This window comes from Cydia amplana, chromosome 15 (assembly GCF_948474715.1).
Source record: "Cydia amplana chromosome 15, ilCydAmpl1.1, whole genome shotgun sequence".
Lineage (NCBI taxonomy): Eukaryota > Metazoa > Arthropoda > Insecta > Lepidoptera > Tortricidae > Cydia > Cydia amplana.
In genome coordinates, this window is record NC_086083.1 from 1,832,734 (window position 1) to 1,851,975 (window position 19,242).

The window sequence follows — 19,242 nt, forward strand, 5'->3', positions numbered from 1 at the left end:
TCGGGTATTTTATGATTTTGTTCCCAGGCCGGACGAGTCGGACGACCCGATAGTCGGGATCGTGGTACTACAGCTTTATATGAAGAATTTTTTGTGGCCTGCGGGCTTAGCACGGGCGTATCATATTGCACGTGGTATGATACGTTGTCTTCTAACGTTATTGGTAAATTTGTCATATCGCTGAGCATGGCCCCGAGCTACGATAAGCCTACCACGTCGATATTGAATAAAGTTATCGACTATCATACGATAGTGACCACGACTGTCTATGCGTAGAGCTTATGAAAAATCTATTCAATGGCTGCCCTTATTCATATGTCGGACGTGTGTCGGACATAGTTTGAACATGAATAGTCAATTTTATTACTACACTTCCAAATTGAAAAGTGTTTAAATGAGTGACAGCTTTATACAAATTGACCTACATTATAACATGCACGGATAATCGTGTTTGACAATTGAGTCAATTGACAATAATTTGACATTGACAAGCATCGCGTACGCGCGTGATCAGTGAAAATATCAGAATACAAACCAAGTTGAAGAAAAATACTGATTTGCTGTGAAATCTAAAGAAAATGCCACGCATAATGTAAGTTTCTCTAAAAACCAATAATTTATTTACAGAAAAAGTTATAATTCGTTTGATCATAACTGATTTTGTCATGAATATGTTTTTCAGTCGATTCTTTGACCCAGAAGAAAATGCTAGCAAAATATATAACTCAGCATCCCCTGTTCGCCTACAGGGAGTACAGGGAGGACCATGAGCCTCTCGGAAGCCAGAGATAAGTGCAGTGCTGCATACAAGTTCTATGAGAGCACGATCCGTACAGATCAGTGGCATCAGTGGCAGCAGGCATGGAAGTCGGTAAGTACTATGCTAATAATTAATACAGATCAACCTCATCTCAAACTAAGCAAAGTTTGTAGTATGGACACAAGAAACATCCATAACTTAGCATTACTTAAAACATTCAGTGCCAGCGCGAGCTACGCGCTACGAGTGTAGCCGATAACACGGGAAAAACCGTATGTAGCAAAAAGCGCCTACGAACAGTGAACTCCCCTAGTGAGTCGCTGGCAGTTAATGTGTTAATGTTTGTTGTTTATCTTGTTGATATTAGCCCAAATCCAGTTTCTAACTACCGTTGCAGGTAGGGTCATCAAGTCATCACTGAATACAATTTAGCTGTTAAATGTGTCAATTATCTATAAATTCTATTTTTATTGTCAGACTTGTCGTTAATTGAGCTGCAAAGTTAGAAAAATCAATGTGGCAGCAACCCAGGCTCCGCTAGCAGTGAGCGGTAACTCAACCAATTACCGGGAGAACTGGCTTGTCTAAAATGGATCCAGAAGAATCAAGGATTGGAGATGTAAGTACACCTTTCTTAAACTAAAATCATGAAGAGTTTATTGTGCCATTTAAAACTATTGACACTGATCTTCTACTATGACTATGTTCTACTAAGTGACAAAAGTTTGTTAAAAACTGTTCTATGACTACTATAATTGCATGAAGTTGTCATGGCAACAATGGATGTTGTAAAAGTTGATCCAACTGTAGATTAATTACCTAACTAGAAAGTTCTAGTTTGTTATACTTGTTTTTGGTAAACTAGAGTTAACAACATTGAAAGATACACTACTAAACTACCAATTGACATTTTTTTCACACTGCAGAAAAAGGTCATAATGATTGTAACAACAATTAAAAACTTTGGAACCCGTAGACCTCACTTTCAAAATTGTTTTTTTACCCTGTCTGAATATTGTAGAAGCTGGTTTTGTATGTAAGAATTCAAGTGTATTGACAAAAGAAAAACACCACCACACTTTGTGCCATGAATCTAAGACATAAGGATAAAATATTATTAATATTTAATTTTTATGTACAGTCTAACTGCACAGGTAAAAAGGCATTCGACTGCAGTTTCCAAACCGGCTTTACCTGTGCAGTTGAACTGTACAGTGTACATGCTAAACTGCGCAGGCATAGCCTAGTGTGTATTGCCAGCAGTTTAATTGAAAGATTTAAGTAGGTACTCTTATTTTAAATGTTTTCATTTGCAATACCCTAAGTGGTTTGATTGTATACGTGACAATGGGAAGAATTATGATTTTAGCAGCCTATGTATGTAGGTATGTATGTATGTGTGTGGGTATGTTTGTGTCGTGTATTACCCTAGCATAAAAGCTTAACTACTGAGACAAATATTGTTGAATAAGATGTTCATTGGTATGTTTTTATGCCGCAGGTGGCATAGACTACACTTTAATACATAATAGGTACTCTTTAATAAAATAATAATAACAAAAATGCTTTAAATAACGGATTAATAGTTACTGGAACAAAATTTAATTTATTCTCAGTCGAAACGAAATCGGACCAATGAAACTATAAAATCCCCCTGACTTAAAAACGACAGCTTTCTAAAAATGACATTAATTTCTTATAATTTGCAAATGAACCTCTGTACTAGCCTGCGCCACTATAAAATCATGACCTCATCTAATCTATTTGTTTCTGTTTCAGTCATAACATATTGGAGGACACTCAAGTTATCGAGGACACGATAGAAATTAACTAAAATCTGCAGCCTCAATTATTTAATGACTTATTTAGAAAAGGGATAGTCATAATATTTAGCTATAGAACGAGAGAGTGCGCCAAAAAAAAGTTCTGACTTTCTGCCTGGAACACACTTCTCAGCAGGCACGTCCATGCATTTCGAAGTCAATAGTAAAAGTGTTTATTTGTTAAGCATATGTAGGTGAAACTATTACAATGGTATTTAAAAGGTTTTTTCTAACAAACCTTTAAGTTGCAATGTATGTATCAAGTAAGTACATATTACAAGATAAATTAGACCCCACGTCTCTTTATTCGATTGAGCTAAAACTTAATATACATTATTTAAGTTGGGTGATAACTGATAACGCAATATTATGGTACCACCGAATATCTGATGATGGACGCAGGATGTGGTCAAAGAAACTCTTTGATATATATAAAGCAACCTAATTTGTGTTTGGGTTTCTTAGAAATTGTTTTTATGAGTAGGTATTAATTGCCTGTTAAGGCCCCAGTACACAATGCGCCATTCTGGGGGACGCATTTATGCGTTAGAGGGAGCAAGTGATATTGCTATCTCATTCTACCGCATGGCTGCGTCCCTTGGTTTGGCCGGCGATGGCCCATTGTGTACAGGGGCCTTTATAGTCGGCAATAAAAACTTTTATCAAAAATATCATTTTTATTTGACAAGATATGTACTTACCACCTTATTCATAAAACTTTACGGACCTGATTTAGTTAAATAATTTTTTATCCCTTTCTTTCAAATACATAAGGGAGCCGGTCTACCTAGCTTTATTTGACGTTCATAAGCGCATTGTAATTATGCCTACTTGAATAAACTATCTTTTATCTTATCTTTATCTAAGTCAAAATGACAGATAAAGACAAACGATTCATAGCTAATTCAGGGCAGTAACACTTTTATGAATAATGCCACTAGGCTAAGCGTATTATGAGACGCAGGCGACGCAGTTCATGCAGCGCAGCACAGAGCAGATTTTGTAAAGTATGGAACGTCCTTACTCTGGAGTGTGCGTACCTAAAGGACGTTCTATACTTTACAAAAATCGCTCTGTGCTGCGCTGCGTGACCTACGTCGCCTGCGTCTCAGCATACGCTTAAGTTTCCGTCACACAGGCGCGTTTCCCGGGCGGGGCGTGAGCGTTTTATATGTAAAAGCGGCGCGCCCCGCTAACGCCCCGCCCGGAAAACGCGCCTGTGTGACGAAGCCTTTAGCCTTACGGCTTGGCCATGACATTGCTCGACTGGCTTCGGCTAAGGCGACAACCATAGGTTGTAGCGAGACACAGCGATCGGACCTTTCGTTCCCATCTAGCCTTCCCTGCCTTAGCCGGAGCCAGTCGCGCAATGTGGCCAACGCGTTAGTATTTTTATAGTTTACCCCGCGACATCATTAGTAGTTTGTTTCAGTTCTTATAAATTGAAATATATGTCATACACTAAAGATAAAGTGATCAAGTCCACCGGTGGCCAAGGCTGGAAACGAGGCAGGGTACGCGGCTAACGTCCCAAATTCTCTTATGTAAGTACATATATATGTTTTGACGACCGGTCTGGTCTAATGGGTAGTCACCCTGCCTGTGAAGCCGCGGTCCTGGTTCGAATCCCGGTAAGGGCATTAATTTGTGTGATGAGCACAGATATTTGTTCCCGAGTCATGGATGTTTTCTATGTATTTAAGTATTTGTATATTATATATATTAGTCTAAGAGCTAGCCACGGAAATAGGTACTTATGCAATTTATAGAGCAACGAAATCCCTCTAGTTAGTGGGCCATACTATCATTATTAATTAATCCAGCATGGCAGCAGTTCAGCGGTGGGTGTGTGAGTGGATGGGCAACAAAGGGGTTGTAAAATGATATCATAGCTAATTATATATTTAATTCAAATATAACAATGCCAGGCGTTTTATTTGGGGGAATAGTAGTGTCAGGTGATGAAAGTACACAAACCACTTGAGCGCCTGCAGGAAGACCATGAGCAAATTCCACCTGACTCACAATTGCTTCACGCATAGTTGTATATGTCTTCTACTTTTTCTTAACACATACCTAGGCGTAATCGAACAGAGTAGTACTATTATTTATTCTGTGACAGAGTACAAAAAGTACGATTGCGAAAAGTACGAGTGGATTATATACGTAAAGCAAAAACGCCTGGCATTGTTATATTTGAATTAAATACATAATTAGCTATAATATCACACCAAACACAGAGCTCTATAAATTGCACACCTTCAATTGATTTTACAACTCCGTTGTTGCCCAACCACTCTCACACCCACCGCTGAACTGCTGTCAGGCGACCGGATTAATTAATAATGATAGTATGGCACACTAACTAGAGGGATTACGTTGCTCTATAAATTGCATAAGTACCTATTTCCGTGGCTAACTCTCCGGTTATATCGTTGTCTGAGTACTCTGAGTGTGTCTGAGACCAAAACACTTTTTCCCTTTTCAGGTCATTACTATGTATACCTATACATTACGGCCCTCGCTCCGAGCCGTTCCTGGTGCAAAAGCTGCCCATAGTAATCCAGCGTTGAAAAGTTGCTAGCATCATGGGCACTTTCGCACCGGGGACGACAATTAATGATTTGTTTGTATACCATAATTTAATGTGAAAATAAACTTGGTTTATCTTTTTGGCAATAGTTGTGTTATTTACCCATTTATAATATTCTCTCCAGTAGCACAGAGCCGATATTGTTAAGAGCCCATCAACGTGCACACTAGCGCCACTGCTAAATAATCGTGATTATTTCAAATTAACGTCAGGTATTTAAAAAAGGGGGCCGCTACGTACTGTATTTTGTATTTGGGGCATTATCTATGAAAAGGGACCTTATTGTCGATGGCGCTTACATCGCGCGGCATTATATTTATATCGGAGCATCTTTAATAATGACGTAAGCGCCATCGACAATAAGGTCCCTTTTCATAGATTCCGTCACATTTAAGTACCTCTTGAATACATCAAACTAGTTTTTATGTTGCTGGATTCTTCAATCTATGCGTCCAAAGTTAAAACGGCCGTTTTTGTTTTATGTTCATAGATCGGCGAATCCAGCAACATAAAACTAGTTTGATGTATTCAAAAGTTACTTTAATACTATGTAGATACAATACGTAGCGGCCCCCTTTAAAAAAATCTTTCGTTAAATTTAAATTATCACGATTATTTAGCAGTGGCGCTAGTGTGCACGTTGACGGGCTCTTAACTTACCTAGTAAACATAGAAGACTGACAACAGTGCCAACGCCGCGAGAATATTGACATTGTTGTTAATGGATTTAACATAGTTTTTTAAAATTTAACATTAATTATTAGAGTATTAAACTCTGTCTGACCGTAGTTATAGTTACTAAAGTAGGTAGACTTATAGCATAATAGAGCATTTAGGAATATTCTTATTTAACCTTTTGACCGCCACAGACTAACTAGATGCGTCTTTAAATAAGAACGTGCTTAAAATGCTTTAATTATACTATAGTGTATATATATGAAAGTCGGATTAAATACGTTTAGAAGCTATAAGTAGTAACAGTGACAGATTTTGTACGCTAAAATGAAAAATAAGAATAAGCGACACCTACATGCGGGGAATGCTGTTTTGTATGAAGATTGACCATAGAAAAATAGGTAAATAGATTAGGTAGGTATTTGTGTGATAGTAAAACATAGTTGGTTATAGGCGAAATAAGTATTTATTAAGCTGGCTCGCACGCGCACATTCTCAAGAGCCCATCAACGTGCACACTAGCGCCACTGCTAAATAATCATGATTATTTCAATTTAACGAAAGATATTTAAAAAAGGGGGGCCGCTACGTACTGTATCTTGTATTAAAGTACCTTGTGAATATATCAAACTAGTTTCTATGTTGCTGAATTCGTCAATCTATAAACTCAAAACAAAAACGGCCGTTTTAACTTGGACGCATAGATTGACGAATCCAGCAACATAGAAACTAGTTTGATGTACGAGTATTCAAATAGTACATTATTGTCGAGGTTCGGAAGTAGCTACTTGCTGGCTGAGGATTCGTTTTAAACGGACGACCTTGGGAGTCCGTTTAATTGAATCCGAAGCCAGCAAGTAGCCTTCCAGCCGAGTCAAATATAGTGCTTTTCTCAAAAATGGTGCAAGAAATAGAAATATTTTACAGAACTTACAGAAGCAACGTTCTAATTTTCACAGAAAAATACAACCATTAAAAAAATTTGCTTGCCGCCTTTAAAAAAAAAAGAAGTGTATTTTTCTGCTGAAAATACGCCAACCTATTTGAGACACCTAAATAGTCGCGGTACCAACATTAAGCCTGTAACAGACTATCGCACCGCACCGCGACCTTGGAGCGTCGCACCCATAAGTGAGAGCGAGAAACAGATATCTCTTTCTCCCTCTCACTTATGGGTGAAACAGATATCTCTTTCTCGCTCTCACTTATGGGTGAAACAGATTTCTCTTTCTCGCTCTCACTTATGGGTACGACGCTCCAAGGTCGCGGTGCGGTGCGATAGTCTGTTATAGGCTTTATAATAATAAGTGCTGATCATCTGTTTGGCTGTTTAAGGGACCTATGCCTTCATTTGATATGGCCATTTAAAATTTTAAAAAGTTTGGAACTCGTTAAATAATGGAATTTGTATGCGACATTGCAGTCCTGAAATCGAGACTGCAATGTTTTTAACTTTTTAATTTTTTGAATGACCATAAACTACTCACTTCGCGACCTATTTTTTAACCGGCAACGTCGACTTTGCCGTCCATTTTTGAGAAAAGGTACTTTAATACAAGATACAATGCGTAGCGGCCCCCTTTTTTAAATATATTTCGTTAAATTGAAATAATCACGATTACTTAGCAGTGGCGCTAGTGTGCAGGTTGATGGGCTCTTAACAACAGCCGGTTTTGTGCATGATGCTTAGGAAGTCCTCGGGGAGCGCCTTCCTTAATTTCCCCCTGTATCCACGAGAAGTTTTCTGGAAGAAAAATAAGGAAATAAGTAACAGCAGGTTCATGTGGCAGCTATGAATGAAATATTTTCACATGAGTGCAGGCTATTTGCACCCAAAATATAGCTACTAGTAACTAATCGACGGGAACGACCATTTCGGGGAATAATATCCATTGGTTTTTATATATATTATCCGCTAGTTTTTATATATATGTATTATCCATTAGAGTCTCGTGAAGAGCAATATGAACGCTTACTGATGCACACCAAAAATATGAAAGTTAAGTTTTGTCCTAGACTCGAGGTTGCTGCTTGCTGCGCATTCCGCTAGTCATCAAGCAATAGGCCTGTATTATTTTTTTTGAATAAAAATATGACTAAGTATGTTTGTCAACAATGCAGCACATTAGAACTAGAACTGGATACCTTAGTTAAACCTTAAATGCATTCCCAGATTATGATATGATATGATATGATTTATTTATCTCACAATATACAATTTCACTTAAAATTACAAATGGTAGATTTTCAGGAATTTATATTGTGATTGTCAGTTTTTTTCACATAATGAATAATTGAATATGAAGAATAACAGTATGTATCCTAGACCCAGTAACTACTTAACATAACTATCAAACAATAGTTACCTATCTCATTGCACAATACAGCCACACTCATACTTATTCAAAAAAGTTACTAAGACACGCCTAGTGGAACGTCACAGTTTTTTATGTCTAGTAAGTACTTAATTCAGTGCTCAAGAGAACTTACCTTCTGTGTGCAAGTTGCTCGAGAAAGGTATTGACTTACAGTAGTCTGGCCAATGGACAAGCCATCATCTTGACTAGTCCCGCGTTGGTAGTTGCCATCAGCTACCAGTATTACAGCTAATACTGTTAAAACCTAAAACAAATAAGAACATAGATGTAATATTTGTACCTAGGTAAGTAGACTTTCCCCTTTAGGTTAGGATATGAATGTTGAGGTAAAAAGTGGCTTAAATAAGTAACCTCTGTTAGTAAGTATAAGATTGTGCAACAGAATATCTTAACATACTAATTTTTACAATTATAATATGAGATAGTATTTAAGAGTTTAGTAGCATTGTCATTGAGACGCCTGTCTTACATGGAATACATATTAACTTTAAAGAAACACTACAATTTTATTAAGCTTTACCTTTAAGGTGTTTTGGTAATCCATCACCGTTTTGAGACTCTGCGTTAAGTTCGGCACATAAATGCACTGCACACTCCTTACACTCTGTAAATATGCCGAAACTCTTCGTCTGGCATATCAAACGGGTTGCAAGCGTTTCTTAAAGCTATGCACGAGATTTTTCGACGCTTTGTTTCTTCAACAGCAGCCGCGAGTAGGAATAATAAAATTTGACTTCCCTGCAAATAAAATATTGACTATATTATATAAAGCGGAACATTGTAACTAATAACTCTCAATATAATCATAGAAAAACGGATATTTACCTGTAATTTGTATTTGTAATAGGTTTATTCACTAGTTTTGCTTTCACGACAAGGCTTATCGTCACCTAAGAAGCACTTAGATAAAATTAACTAAGTTGAACTGTCAAAATGGGATAATATGTCAAATTATCCAACCCCCATGTTATGCAAATTGTCTTCTGTCATCTACCGCTGTCAAATGTGGATAACTCCATATATCGTCTGCTACCATAGTATGCATGATATAATCGTCGGTAACTAACGTTTTATTCACATATTTTATACCATATTGCGTGATAACTGCTACCGTGCTAAGCCCACTGGCGCGGATGTCTTGTTTGGCTGGGTGGCAATGAATGTGTTAAGTTTCGATGTGTCTGCCCTTAGCATGGTAACAATGCGTAATTATATGTGTCATACCGGGACTCACTTTTAATTGAATCCTTTGTTGCTGAATGGATAATCAGTGGGTACGCAGTACCTATGTACTTAGTTGCGTTTTTATCGTTTATCACCCTGAATAAGATATGCGTCTCTTTCGCACTTGCATACTTGTCAAAACGTGACAGAGCTGTTAACGATAATAGATAAGACAAAATAACGTGGCATTAAACGGGCTTTTCTAGGCTAATTTCATACAGATCATTTATCAAAATGGGCGTCGAAAGTAACAAAATTCCAACAGATAAGATCCCTAATCCCTAATCTTGGTATTTTGGGTGCCTCATTAACGTTATTGTGGCATCTACCTGGACATTGTTTAAATACGCAATTAGGTACATTGTAATAATTCCTTACAGTTTCCTGTGAGTCAACAGTCATGGATAGTCAGTCAGTGCTTGGTAGTTCGTTCAGTCAGTCAGACGTGTTAAAAAGGAATAATTTCAAATTTTGAAATCATTTTCCTTTCGGCCAGTTCTACATATATTTTAAGTGCCAGTTACCGAGTGTTAGTCAGTGAGACGCGTTCGAAATTCGAATTTCTTTCCTGCCAGTTTTATATTTTTAAGTGCCGGTTCGAATACATTCTTTTCAGCCAGTCTTTTTGTTCTATTCGGCCAGTCCGTTTTATACCTAACTTTTTTCAGTGGCTATTAGGAGTGTTTAAGACTGTGTTTTGTGATGATGTTAAGATAATAAGTGAGGTGACAAGTGAGTGATGAGTCGAACATGGAAACAACGGTTCAGTTGGGTGAGGGAAGGGAAGATCCACAAACTATGGGTTTGTTTTTTTATGTTTATTATTTATGCCTACATGGACGAAACATTCAGACGTTTTTAATCATATACGTATTATGTTTTGTCTAAACATAATATTATTAAAAATGTAACTAAATTATGATTTGTCATAAAACTTGGAAATATTACTAACTTAAACGTAAGTGAAATCTTGCGATTGTAGTAGGTTTAGTCGACGTCAAAGGTATACATATTTTGCCCAAAGGAAAATGCAAAAGTGCTGATTATTTGATTCAGACCGTAAAGTTAGATTTTTAAGGTATCCAAATGTTATTACTTACAGCGTTTCCTATAATTTGATTATGAAAATAATACAAGTAATATAGTGAACATGCCTATATAAGTTTATACAATACATTGAATCAAGCTGGGATTACATCCAGTAGACAGAGCAATACGAGGAAATGTGCCTGACTGTACAACCGTTATTTTATATATTTTCCTTATTATGCACTTCGTCATGACTCCATCTAAATATACAATTCCTGGAACTCCAATAGGTCTTTACATACAATTAAATAGAAGCATATTTTTTCATTTAGCTTAGGTACTTTATGAGTAACTCGAATACTACACTAATTAAATAGTGCACTTAATCTTAAGGTTTTTTTTCTTTGTATATTGTACTACACCTAATCTTATACAGGGGGATTTTGTTATCTCTGACAAAATTCTAAGGGCTGAATGTGTAGGTTATACTGAACACTTTTACTATAGGGCCAACCCCGAAATAGCGAAAAAGATCAGCTGTTCTATACAAAATATTGACTCTGATTCACCGGAATGTATCAGACGGCAGATTTTTTATTCGTGATTTCGGGTTGGCTCTATAGTAAAAGTTGTTCAGTATGACCTACATATTAACCCCCAAACTCTCAAAATCATTCTGTACCTATTAAAAAGAATTTACTCTGTATTGTGTGATTCACTCATAAATTGATATCGTTCAAAGGAAACACTTAGTTCAGTTAACAAACGTCATATTTACCAAGAAATGGCTACAAATTTAAGCTTTTTATCATTTTATACTTTATTGCTGAAAGGAAATAAACGGCTCAGAGTAAAAATGTCGTATGTAATGATTTATTGACTGTTAATATGACTTTTATTATTTAAGTATAATAAATATTACGAGTTGTTGATAATGTTGATATGTTTATCAGTTTCCGCTTGCACTAATTACTTATTTCGTTTGTTTATTATTGTATTACTGAAGCATGTCCATTTTCTTGGAAACTATATACACGGTGGCCAAAAATAAGTGCATATTCCCGTTGCCAGGGAGGTTTTGGGATTATACTGAGGAACTCTTGGCGCCATCGTTCGAAAATATTGCACCATACCTTTGGCATATGCTCGGCTAGATGGCGTTAATTTCAATATTTACAAATTAACACATAAAGTCCGTCAACCAAATCTTGTCAGTAGTAAAAGGCGGCAAATTTGAAAAATCGCGGGTTAGCAACACTGTGTTCAAATAATTCCAAAACGCGTGTCATCTGTGTTTTATCTGTGGAATGTGGATCGTGAATGACAGCCGTCACCTTATTTGTTTTCATTTGGTTTTCATTCTGAATCGTTTCTGTTTCAAGAGATATTTCTGCTGTCACCATTAAATACCAATACATTCAATAAGAATAAGCAAAGCTAAGGGGCCTACAATGTACAATCATGCTCGTTGATGGTAAACATTACTGAAACAAACAAACAAGTACTGGAAGAACTCTTTCGAACTTTTAAGATTGTGTTCAGTTTTTTTGTTTTAGGGTTAAAAGGCATAAATAAAATTAAAACGTATGCCTAAATCTATCCAACAAGACCATAAATTGTGTCCTGGAAACCGTCCATAGGCCCACATGTCTAATATTTTCAGCAATCGGTTGTGACTATTTACAAAGGTAAACCTTTTAAACAGTATTAAGAGCCTTGATTATATCGCCGTTCTTTCGCAATATCTACCTAATCCATACATGTTTGTTGCAGGATTCAATCTTGCCCAATATAAGGCGTTCGTAGTAGGTAGTATCTCTTCAGACAATACTTACCTATGGCGGTTTATGTACGTGTACAACGCAACCAAGTCGAAAAGTGACCCTTATCTTATTTACCTTTAAATTAAATAAACACCCAAATATCAGTTGTTTTATTTTTAATATGTATATTGTACAATATATACCAATCAAAAAAAATACACAGGTATGTCATATTCATCCAGAACAGTACACTAATTTACATTATCAAGTGGCATATTATATTATAAATAACAAATATATGCACTATCTAATTATCTGCATTTTGATATGATTTTATTTTAGTAAACTTAGAAGACATAGATAGGGAACAAATAGAATATAAGCACTACGATAGAGAGTTGTTTTTGATATCTTCAAATTTGTTCATCATTTTGATTAACATTGTTTTAACATCGCTTTTAAATTGTCCGTCCATGTTTTAATTTTTTTCAATAAACCGCGAGTGACAATTTGAATTGACGTACGCAGGGCGCGCTCAGCGGAAAAAAAAACTGTTGGTTCGATGTACATTGCTGCTTTTCTTAGCGCAATACTGCTCTTTGAGTGTTGCCCTACTTCAGTTTGCTTTACATTGCTACTGACAAGATTTGGTTGACGGACTATATATCAGTGAAAGAATAAGGATCAAAGTCAAATGGGGCACTAACAGTTTTAATCTTCTGTCAAAAGATGGTGGTAAATTTACTGTGGCTACATAAATTACCATGACAGTAAATAATCGATATTAAACTTTCGTGAGACGTATTTAAAACTGTTTAGACGATAACGGTTTCACTCACTTGAATTTTTAGTCGCTTGAATTTTTAACCAGTATGACAGTAAATCTCTATAAAATCTATTCTCTTTGACGCTAGTGTCGGCCCATAAAGTTTATGACACATAGATCTACTAACTTAGTTCTCTTTTTTCTCGCCAGGCGGAGCTAGTGGCAGCAGTGCGGCGGCGCGGGCGCGGCGACGGCAGCGACGACGACGAAGACCTAGGGCTCCCGCGCAGCCCGCCCGCCTCCCCGCCCACCGACAAGGCTGACAAGGTAAAATAGACTTTAATTTGTAGCTGATAAGACTCGAAACTTTCAGCGGCGGTAACGTATAGGTAAGTAACTTACTATCTAACTTTTCACATGACGCTAACAAACTATTTTATGCAACCGGTCAGCCTGGTTCATAATTATTGTTGTCTGTAGTCAAAAAATGTAAAGTTAAGAGCAAACCAGTGAACAAAGAGAATAGAGTGATGAAAATTCTCTTTGCCAGTGAAGGCACGGCTAGCGACATCTAACGCAGAACTTTCGAATTACTTGCAAACCGCGCGAACCTATCTATCTACATTTGTCGTTTCCACTAGCTACCCGTAGATGGCGCTACAAGTACCATGGGAATAGGGTTGTTGACTGTAGTATATACTTATAAAAAAAAATATTTCACAGCATGCATGCAACGTAAACCGTAGCTATTTTCGACACAATATCTATGTGTCGAAAATAACTATGGGCGTAGGCTAATGTGTGGGCGTTTTATATAAACACCATATAGTTACTTATCGTTTTGACAAATTGGAAAAAGGAGCTGATTTGACTTGTTTAGTCAACTACCCTATTGAACCTTATCTTATCCATATTAATGTTTCTATCTAAATACCTATAATACTATTTATTATCAAACAACAGTCTGTTATGATTACGACCAAATTACGCATTAACATTATTAATAGTACATTATTGTCGAGGTTCGGAAGTAGCTACTTGCAGGCTGAGGATTCGTTTTAAACGGACGACCTTGGGAGTCCGTTTAATTGAATCCGAAGCCAGCAAGTAGCCTTCCAGCCGAGTCATATATAGTGCTTTTCTCAAAAATGGTGCAAGAAATAGAAATATTTTACAGAACTTACAGAAGCAACGTTCTAATTTTCCATTAATTTTCACAGAAAAAATACAACCATTAAAAAAAGTAGCTTGCCGCCTTTAAAAAAAAAAAGAAGTGTATTTTTCTGCTGAAAATACGCCAACCTGTTTGAGACACCTAAATAGTCGCGGTACCAACATTAAGCCTGTAACAGACTATCGCACCGCACCGCGACCTTGGAGCGTCGCACCCATAAGTGAGAGCGAGAAAGAAATATCTGTTTCTCGCTCTCACTTATGGGTGCGACGCTCCAAGGACGCGGTGCGGTGCGATAGTCTGTTATAGGCTTTATAATAATAAGTGCTGATCATCTGTTTGGCTGTTTAAGGGACCTATGCCTTCATTTGATATGGCCATTTGAAGTTTTAAAAAGTTTGGAACTCGTTAAATAATGGAATTTGTATGCGACATTGCAGTCCCGAAATCGAGACTGCAATGTTTTTAACTTTTTAATTTTTTGAATGACCATAAACTACGCACTTCGCGACCTATTTTTTAACCGGCAACGTCGACTTTGCCGTCCATTTTTGAGAAAAATTATAAAATAGTAATTTGCATAGATAATGCGATAATAAAGGACGTGATACTTACCATATCATAATCCGTTATTAAATGTATTTTCGAGTGCATACTGATTAGAAGACTTCAATTATATAGGTACTTATGATATGATAGTATGTTTGCCTGATATGAAAATGATAAATAAAATTACTTCTAAGTCGCAAAATGATTTCTTTTTTGCCTTATGATTGTCTGGCAGAGAATTCCTAGAGACATTAGGTCCGCCATTTTTACTTATTTTTATTGTAAGAAAAACGCGATAAATTTGTAACCGAGTCGTTCTTTTGTTGTTTTATACGCAGAAGGGACCTGTTTCTAAAACGTGGTTGACCCAAATAGTTTGTGATAAAACAGTACAGATTGCCTAGTATTAAAAATTGTATCTATATTATGCAGTCTTATTTTAATATCAACAACAAAAATATTCTCGTAATAAATACTTAGTTAATCGCTGTTTGCTGTTCCACATAAATCACTTCAGTCATTATACATAATACGTATAATTAGGTAAATAATTCATGTCAAGTATTCAATATTAATGCATTTATCAATTAACACCTCAAGTGTTATGTTTAAATACTTATACATGTGTAGAATATGTTGACATGTCTACTATGATAATTATGCTTCGTTCCGATTTACATAGGTAAAAGTACCTACAGTCGCCATCAGATATATCGGAGCGGCCAAGGAAATCACAAATATCTGAACACGCCTCTATTGTCAAGGCATTAGAGTGCTCAGACATTTTTGAGCACCTCGGCCGCTCCAATGAGCGACTGTACCTAGTAGTTAAATAAATTTTAAATTAAATAAGTTACTGTAAAATTAATATGATGTCTTGAGGAAGGAAAATATTAACAAACATTGTATGGATTTATTTTCAGTACTGTTGACATCGCTTAAATTAAAACTTTGTAGGTACAGTCACCTGCAATAATATGTTACACAACGAAGGCCGGAAAAATAATCTGTGACGATATTTGTAGAGCCATCAGAGCGTGTCACATATTTTTGCGGCCTTCGAAGAGTAACATATTATTACTGGTGACTGTACAAGAATTCTAGAGTCGGACCAAGGTAATTCTGTATGCCATTTGCTATGACAAAGTGGGGCAATGTTATGACATTGCGATTAGTGTTGTAGAAAATTATATATCGCCTTGTTATCCAATACTGCTGCTGACTGTACATTAGGTACTATAAGTTATCAACCGTGTATAAACAATATAAACATGGGAGAAGACATGAGAAGACAATACATATTGTAACGACGACCTCGCTGCACTTTCACCGTTGCATCCACGCGTTGCATGCACCGCGGCTTTAGGTGGACGGAAGTGCCACGAAATATAATATGAATCATAGGCCTCCGAGTCGTTCCTCGTACAAAGGATGTCCGTGGTGATCCAGCGTGGCAATGCTGCGAACATCATGGGCACCTTCGCACCAGGGACGACTTGAGGCGAAGTCTTTTTTAAATTTACAATTTTTATTTTTATTTGTAATTTTAACTAATAAAATTACTAAGATACCTATTTGAATCAGATAGCTTTAAAAATATTATTTAAAGCCTTTAGGTACAGACAGATCTAAACTTTTTTGAGTTCTTTCTACTCAGGGTCAAGCGCTATTTTGAGCATAGGTATCATATCATTGACAAAATATGTTATTTTTTCCCATTTGGCTAGATTTTTATTTATTTTTATGTCCGTGGCATAATATACCTTCAATCCGATACAAAAATATGACAAGATTAATTTTTTTGGTTGTAATTTAGAAGCCGGAGGTCTTAAAAACGATCATTTCACTGGTCTATCCCACATCCCACTTTATTACACCTTATAAAACAAAGTCCCCCGCGCCGCGTGTGTCTGTCTGTAACTCTGTATGTTTGCGATAAACTCAAAAACGACTGAACGGAATTTCATGCGGTTTTCACCTATAAACAGAGTGATTCTTGAGCATGGTTTAGGTGTGTTTTTTTAAGGTTTTACGTAAATTGGTTGAACTTCCCGTGCGAAGCCGGGTGGGTCGCTAGTAAATAGTAAAATAGAAACGACCCTCATATCCAGAACCAGAGGGGCTACCGCGAAAACCGAATTTCGCAAATTGCGGGGATCTTTCTCTTTTACTCCAATGAAGGCGTAATTAGAGTGACAGAGAAAACTGCCCGCAATGTGCGAAATTCGATTTTTGCGGTAGCCCCTCAGATGATTGAAGAATATTGTACAATTTTATAAACTGCGCTCATATAATGAGGGTCGCTTCCAGTGAATGTTGCGCTTGGTATTCGATGCAACCGCACTTTGGCATTGCAAATTTGCAACCAGCCGACCGTTGTTCAACGGTACCGTGTATCTGCCACACATATCAGGTTTATATTAAACTTATGTCCAAGCCTATAAATAAACTATGACTTACATTACATATATACACCACTCGTTTTGAATTGTACACACAAAACACGGAAAGTCGTGAAATAAAAGAGGGTCTTCGGTGCTGAAATTTTAATGTTTCTTATGGCTATAAAAAAATGCATAAAGAAGGACAAACCATTTGCCAATACTACTCGTTTTTATTGATAATATTAATTTTAACGTGGTTGCAAATGAAATCGGCTGTTGCGTTCTCATGCTAAATTTTAGTTTAACTTTGCATTATAATTTAAAAATGACGAAGCCTGTTGCGGATATCATCATTGGTTTGTTTTGGATGAAGCATGTTGCCGATATGAATATGCGGCCACCTGACGAAGCCTGCGTTGTGGATATTTGACTTCTGTATTTCCTAGATATAACATAATTAATTATTAAATAGATTTTGAAATTCGAAAAAAAAACTTAATATATATCCATATTAGGTTCTTACGCGTACAGCGTGCGCGTTAGGTTCCAGCACTTATCTAGAACCTAAAAGGTCTATTTCTCGTAATATACCTAATGACATATGACCTAAGTCGTGACACGAACGACCCTGTCCACTGTCAGAGCCGCATTAAATATTAACGCCATACATATTTTATCAAATGTATGGCTTCTACGACAGAGGCATACGTTTAGTTATAGTATATCCTGTGTTTGTATTGATTGTGTAGCTTGGTGACTCATTTGTCGTTGTTCTTAATACTTTAGAATATATCCAATTATGTATGATACTAAGTCAGTTCAGTACAATAATATCTGGGAGACCGAGCTTTGCTCGGAAAACATATAAATCCAAGATCGAATCTTACATGCAATACATATTGCATATACATGCAATCTTATTATCCGATAAGCAATAAAAATATTTATCTACAGTATCACCATATAAGCAGATACGTACCCTATATCGCCTACGTCATTCCCTATTAAGGCTTCCATACACTGCCGTTCATGCCAGCCAGTCTTCGCTCGGCTTTAGCTCCGCTCGCGCGTTAGAAAAAAAAACACCGCGCGCTTTCAAACGGTAGAAATATTTGAAATTGGAACGCGATTTTCGCTTAGACATTTTCGTGAGTTTATTAAAAAATTAAGGACTTTAGTGTTGTGCTAGTGATGTGACGGACCATTTCGTAAATATTTTTACGGTTTTTAGTTTTCCGTTATTTTTTAGAATAAAGTTTTAAAATTGATGCTATATAATTATTGGATCGTATAGAATAGGTAATCTGAAAAAGAAATCTTCTAAGGTACATGGTACTTTCTGAACACAAAAAATATATACATAATAACATAATAACATGGCTGTTTCCCAAAAAAAAATTACTTAACGTTTACATAATTTTGAAATTTCACACTAAGACGTCAAGTTTAGACCTCACACCCTTTTTAAATTTCGAACACACAGAGCCGTTTCAACATGCGTGTGCGAAATTCACACTTCATAGAACTACGAAAAAAGTGACAAAGAAAGTTATTGCTAATGTTTCCTCGTGTTGATTTGTGGATAGTGTTTGATAACGTCAGTGTTTAAGCATTTAATTGGCTGTGAACTGACGATAGTAATTATTGAGGTTTTTAAGTTTTGTAATTAATGTGTTTTACATTAGTGCGTTAATTTGATTATGATTGGACGTCATTCTTTAGCTGTGATTAAATATTAGATACCTATGTCAGTTCATTCGTTAATTTGCATAATAATGCGTTACCTCAATGGTTATCATGGTTAATATAATATTGTCTGTTTTTCACACCTGGCAAAGGGCGAAAATGATAGAGTGTATTTAGATAAGATTTTACAAAGGTTCATTGTGAAATAAAACTATAATTTGTTGTATACCATCATAGAGTGATATTATGTAACAAATCAGCTATTTAATTATTCTGAGCTACGACACATGAACTCACAAGTTTCAAATATCAGAAAAAATATAAATAAAACTGCCTTCTCACTTTCTTCCCTCATGTTACCGCTAAACGAAGATATCACGACTTTTCTAAACAGTTACCGTAATTCTAGCGGTTGGAAAATCGCAAAAACGTGAGACC

General features: G+C 36.4%; 1 protein-coding gene across 1 annotated transcript in view; it reads left to right on the forward strand.

Moving 5' to 3' along the window:
* LOC134654442 (uncharacterized) overlaps positions 1-19,242 on the forward strand; it is a 191,769-nt gene that overhangs the window by 142,572 nt on the left and 29,955 nt on the right. Inside the window, exon 6 of the mRNA XM_063509888.1 lies at positions 13,222-13,338. Within this exon, the coding sequence (XP_063365958.1) occupies positions 13,222-13,338 (117 nt within the window). The remainder of the gene's footprint in view (positions 1-13,221; positions 13,339-19,242) is intronic.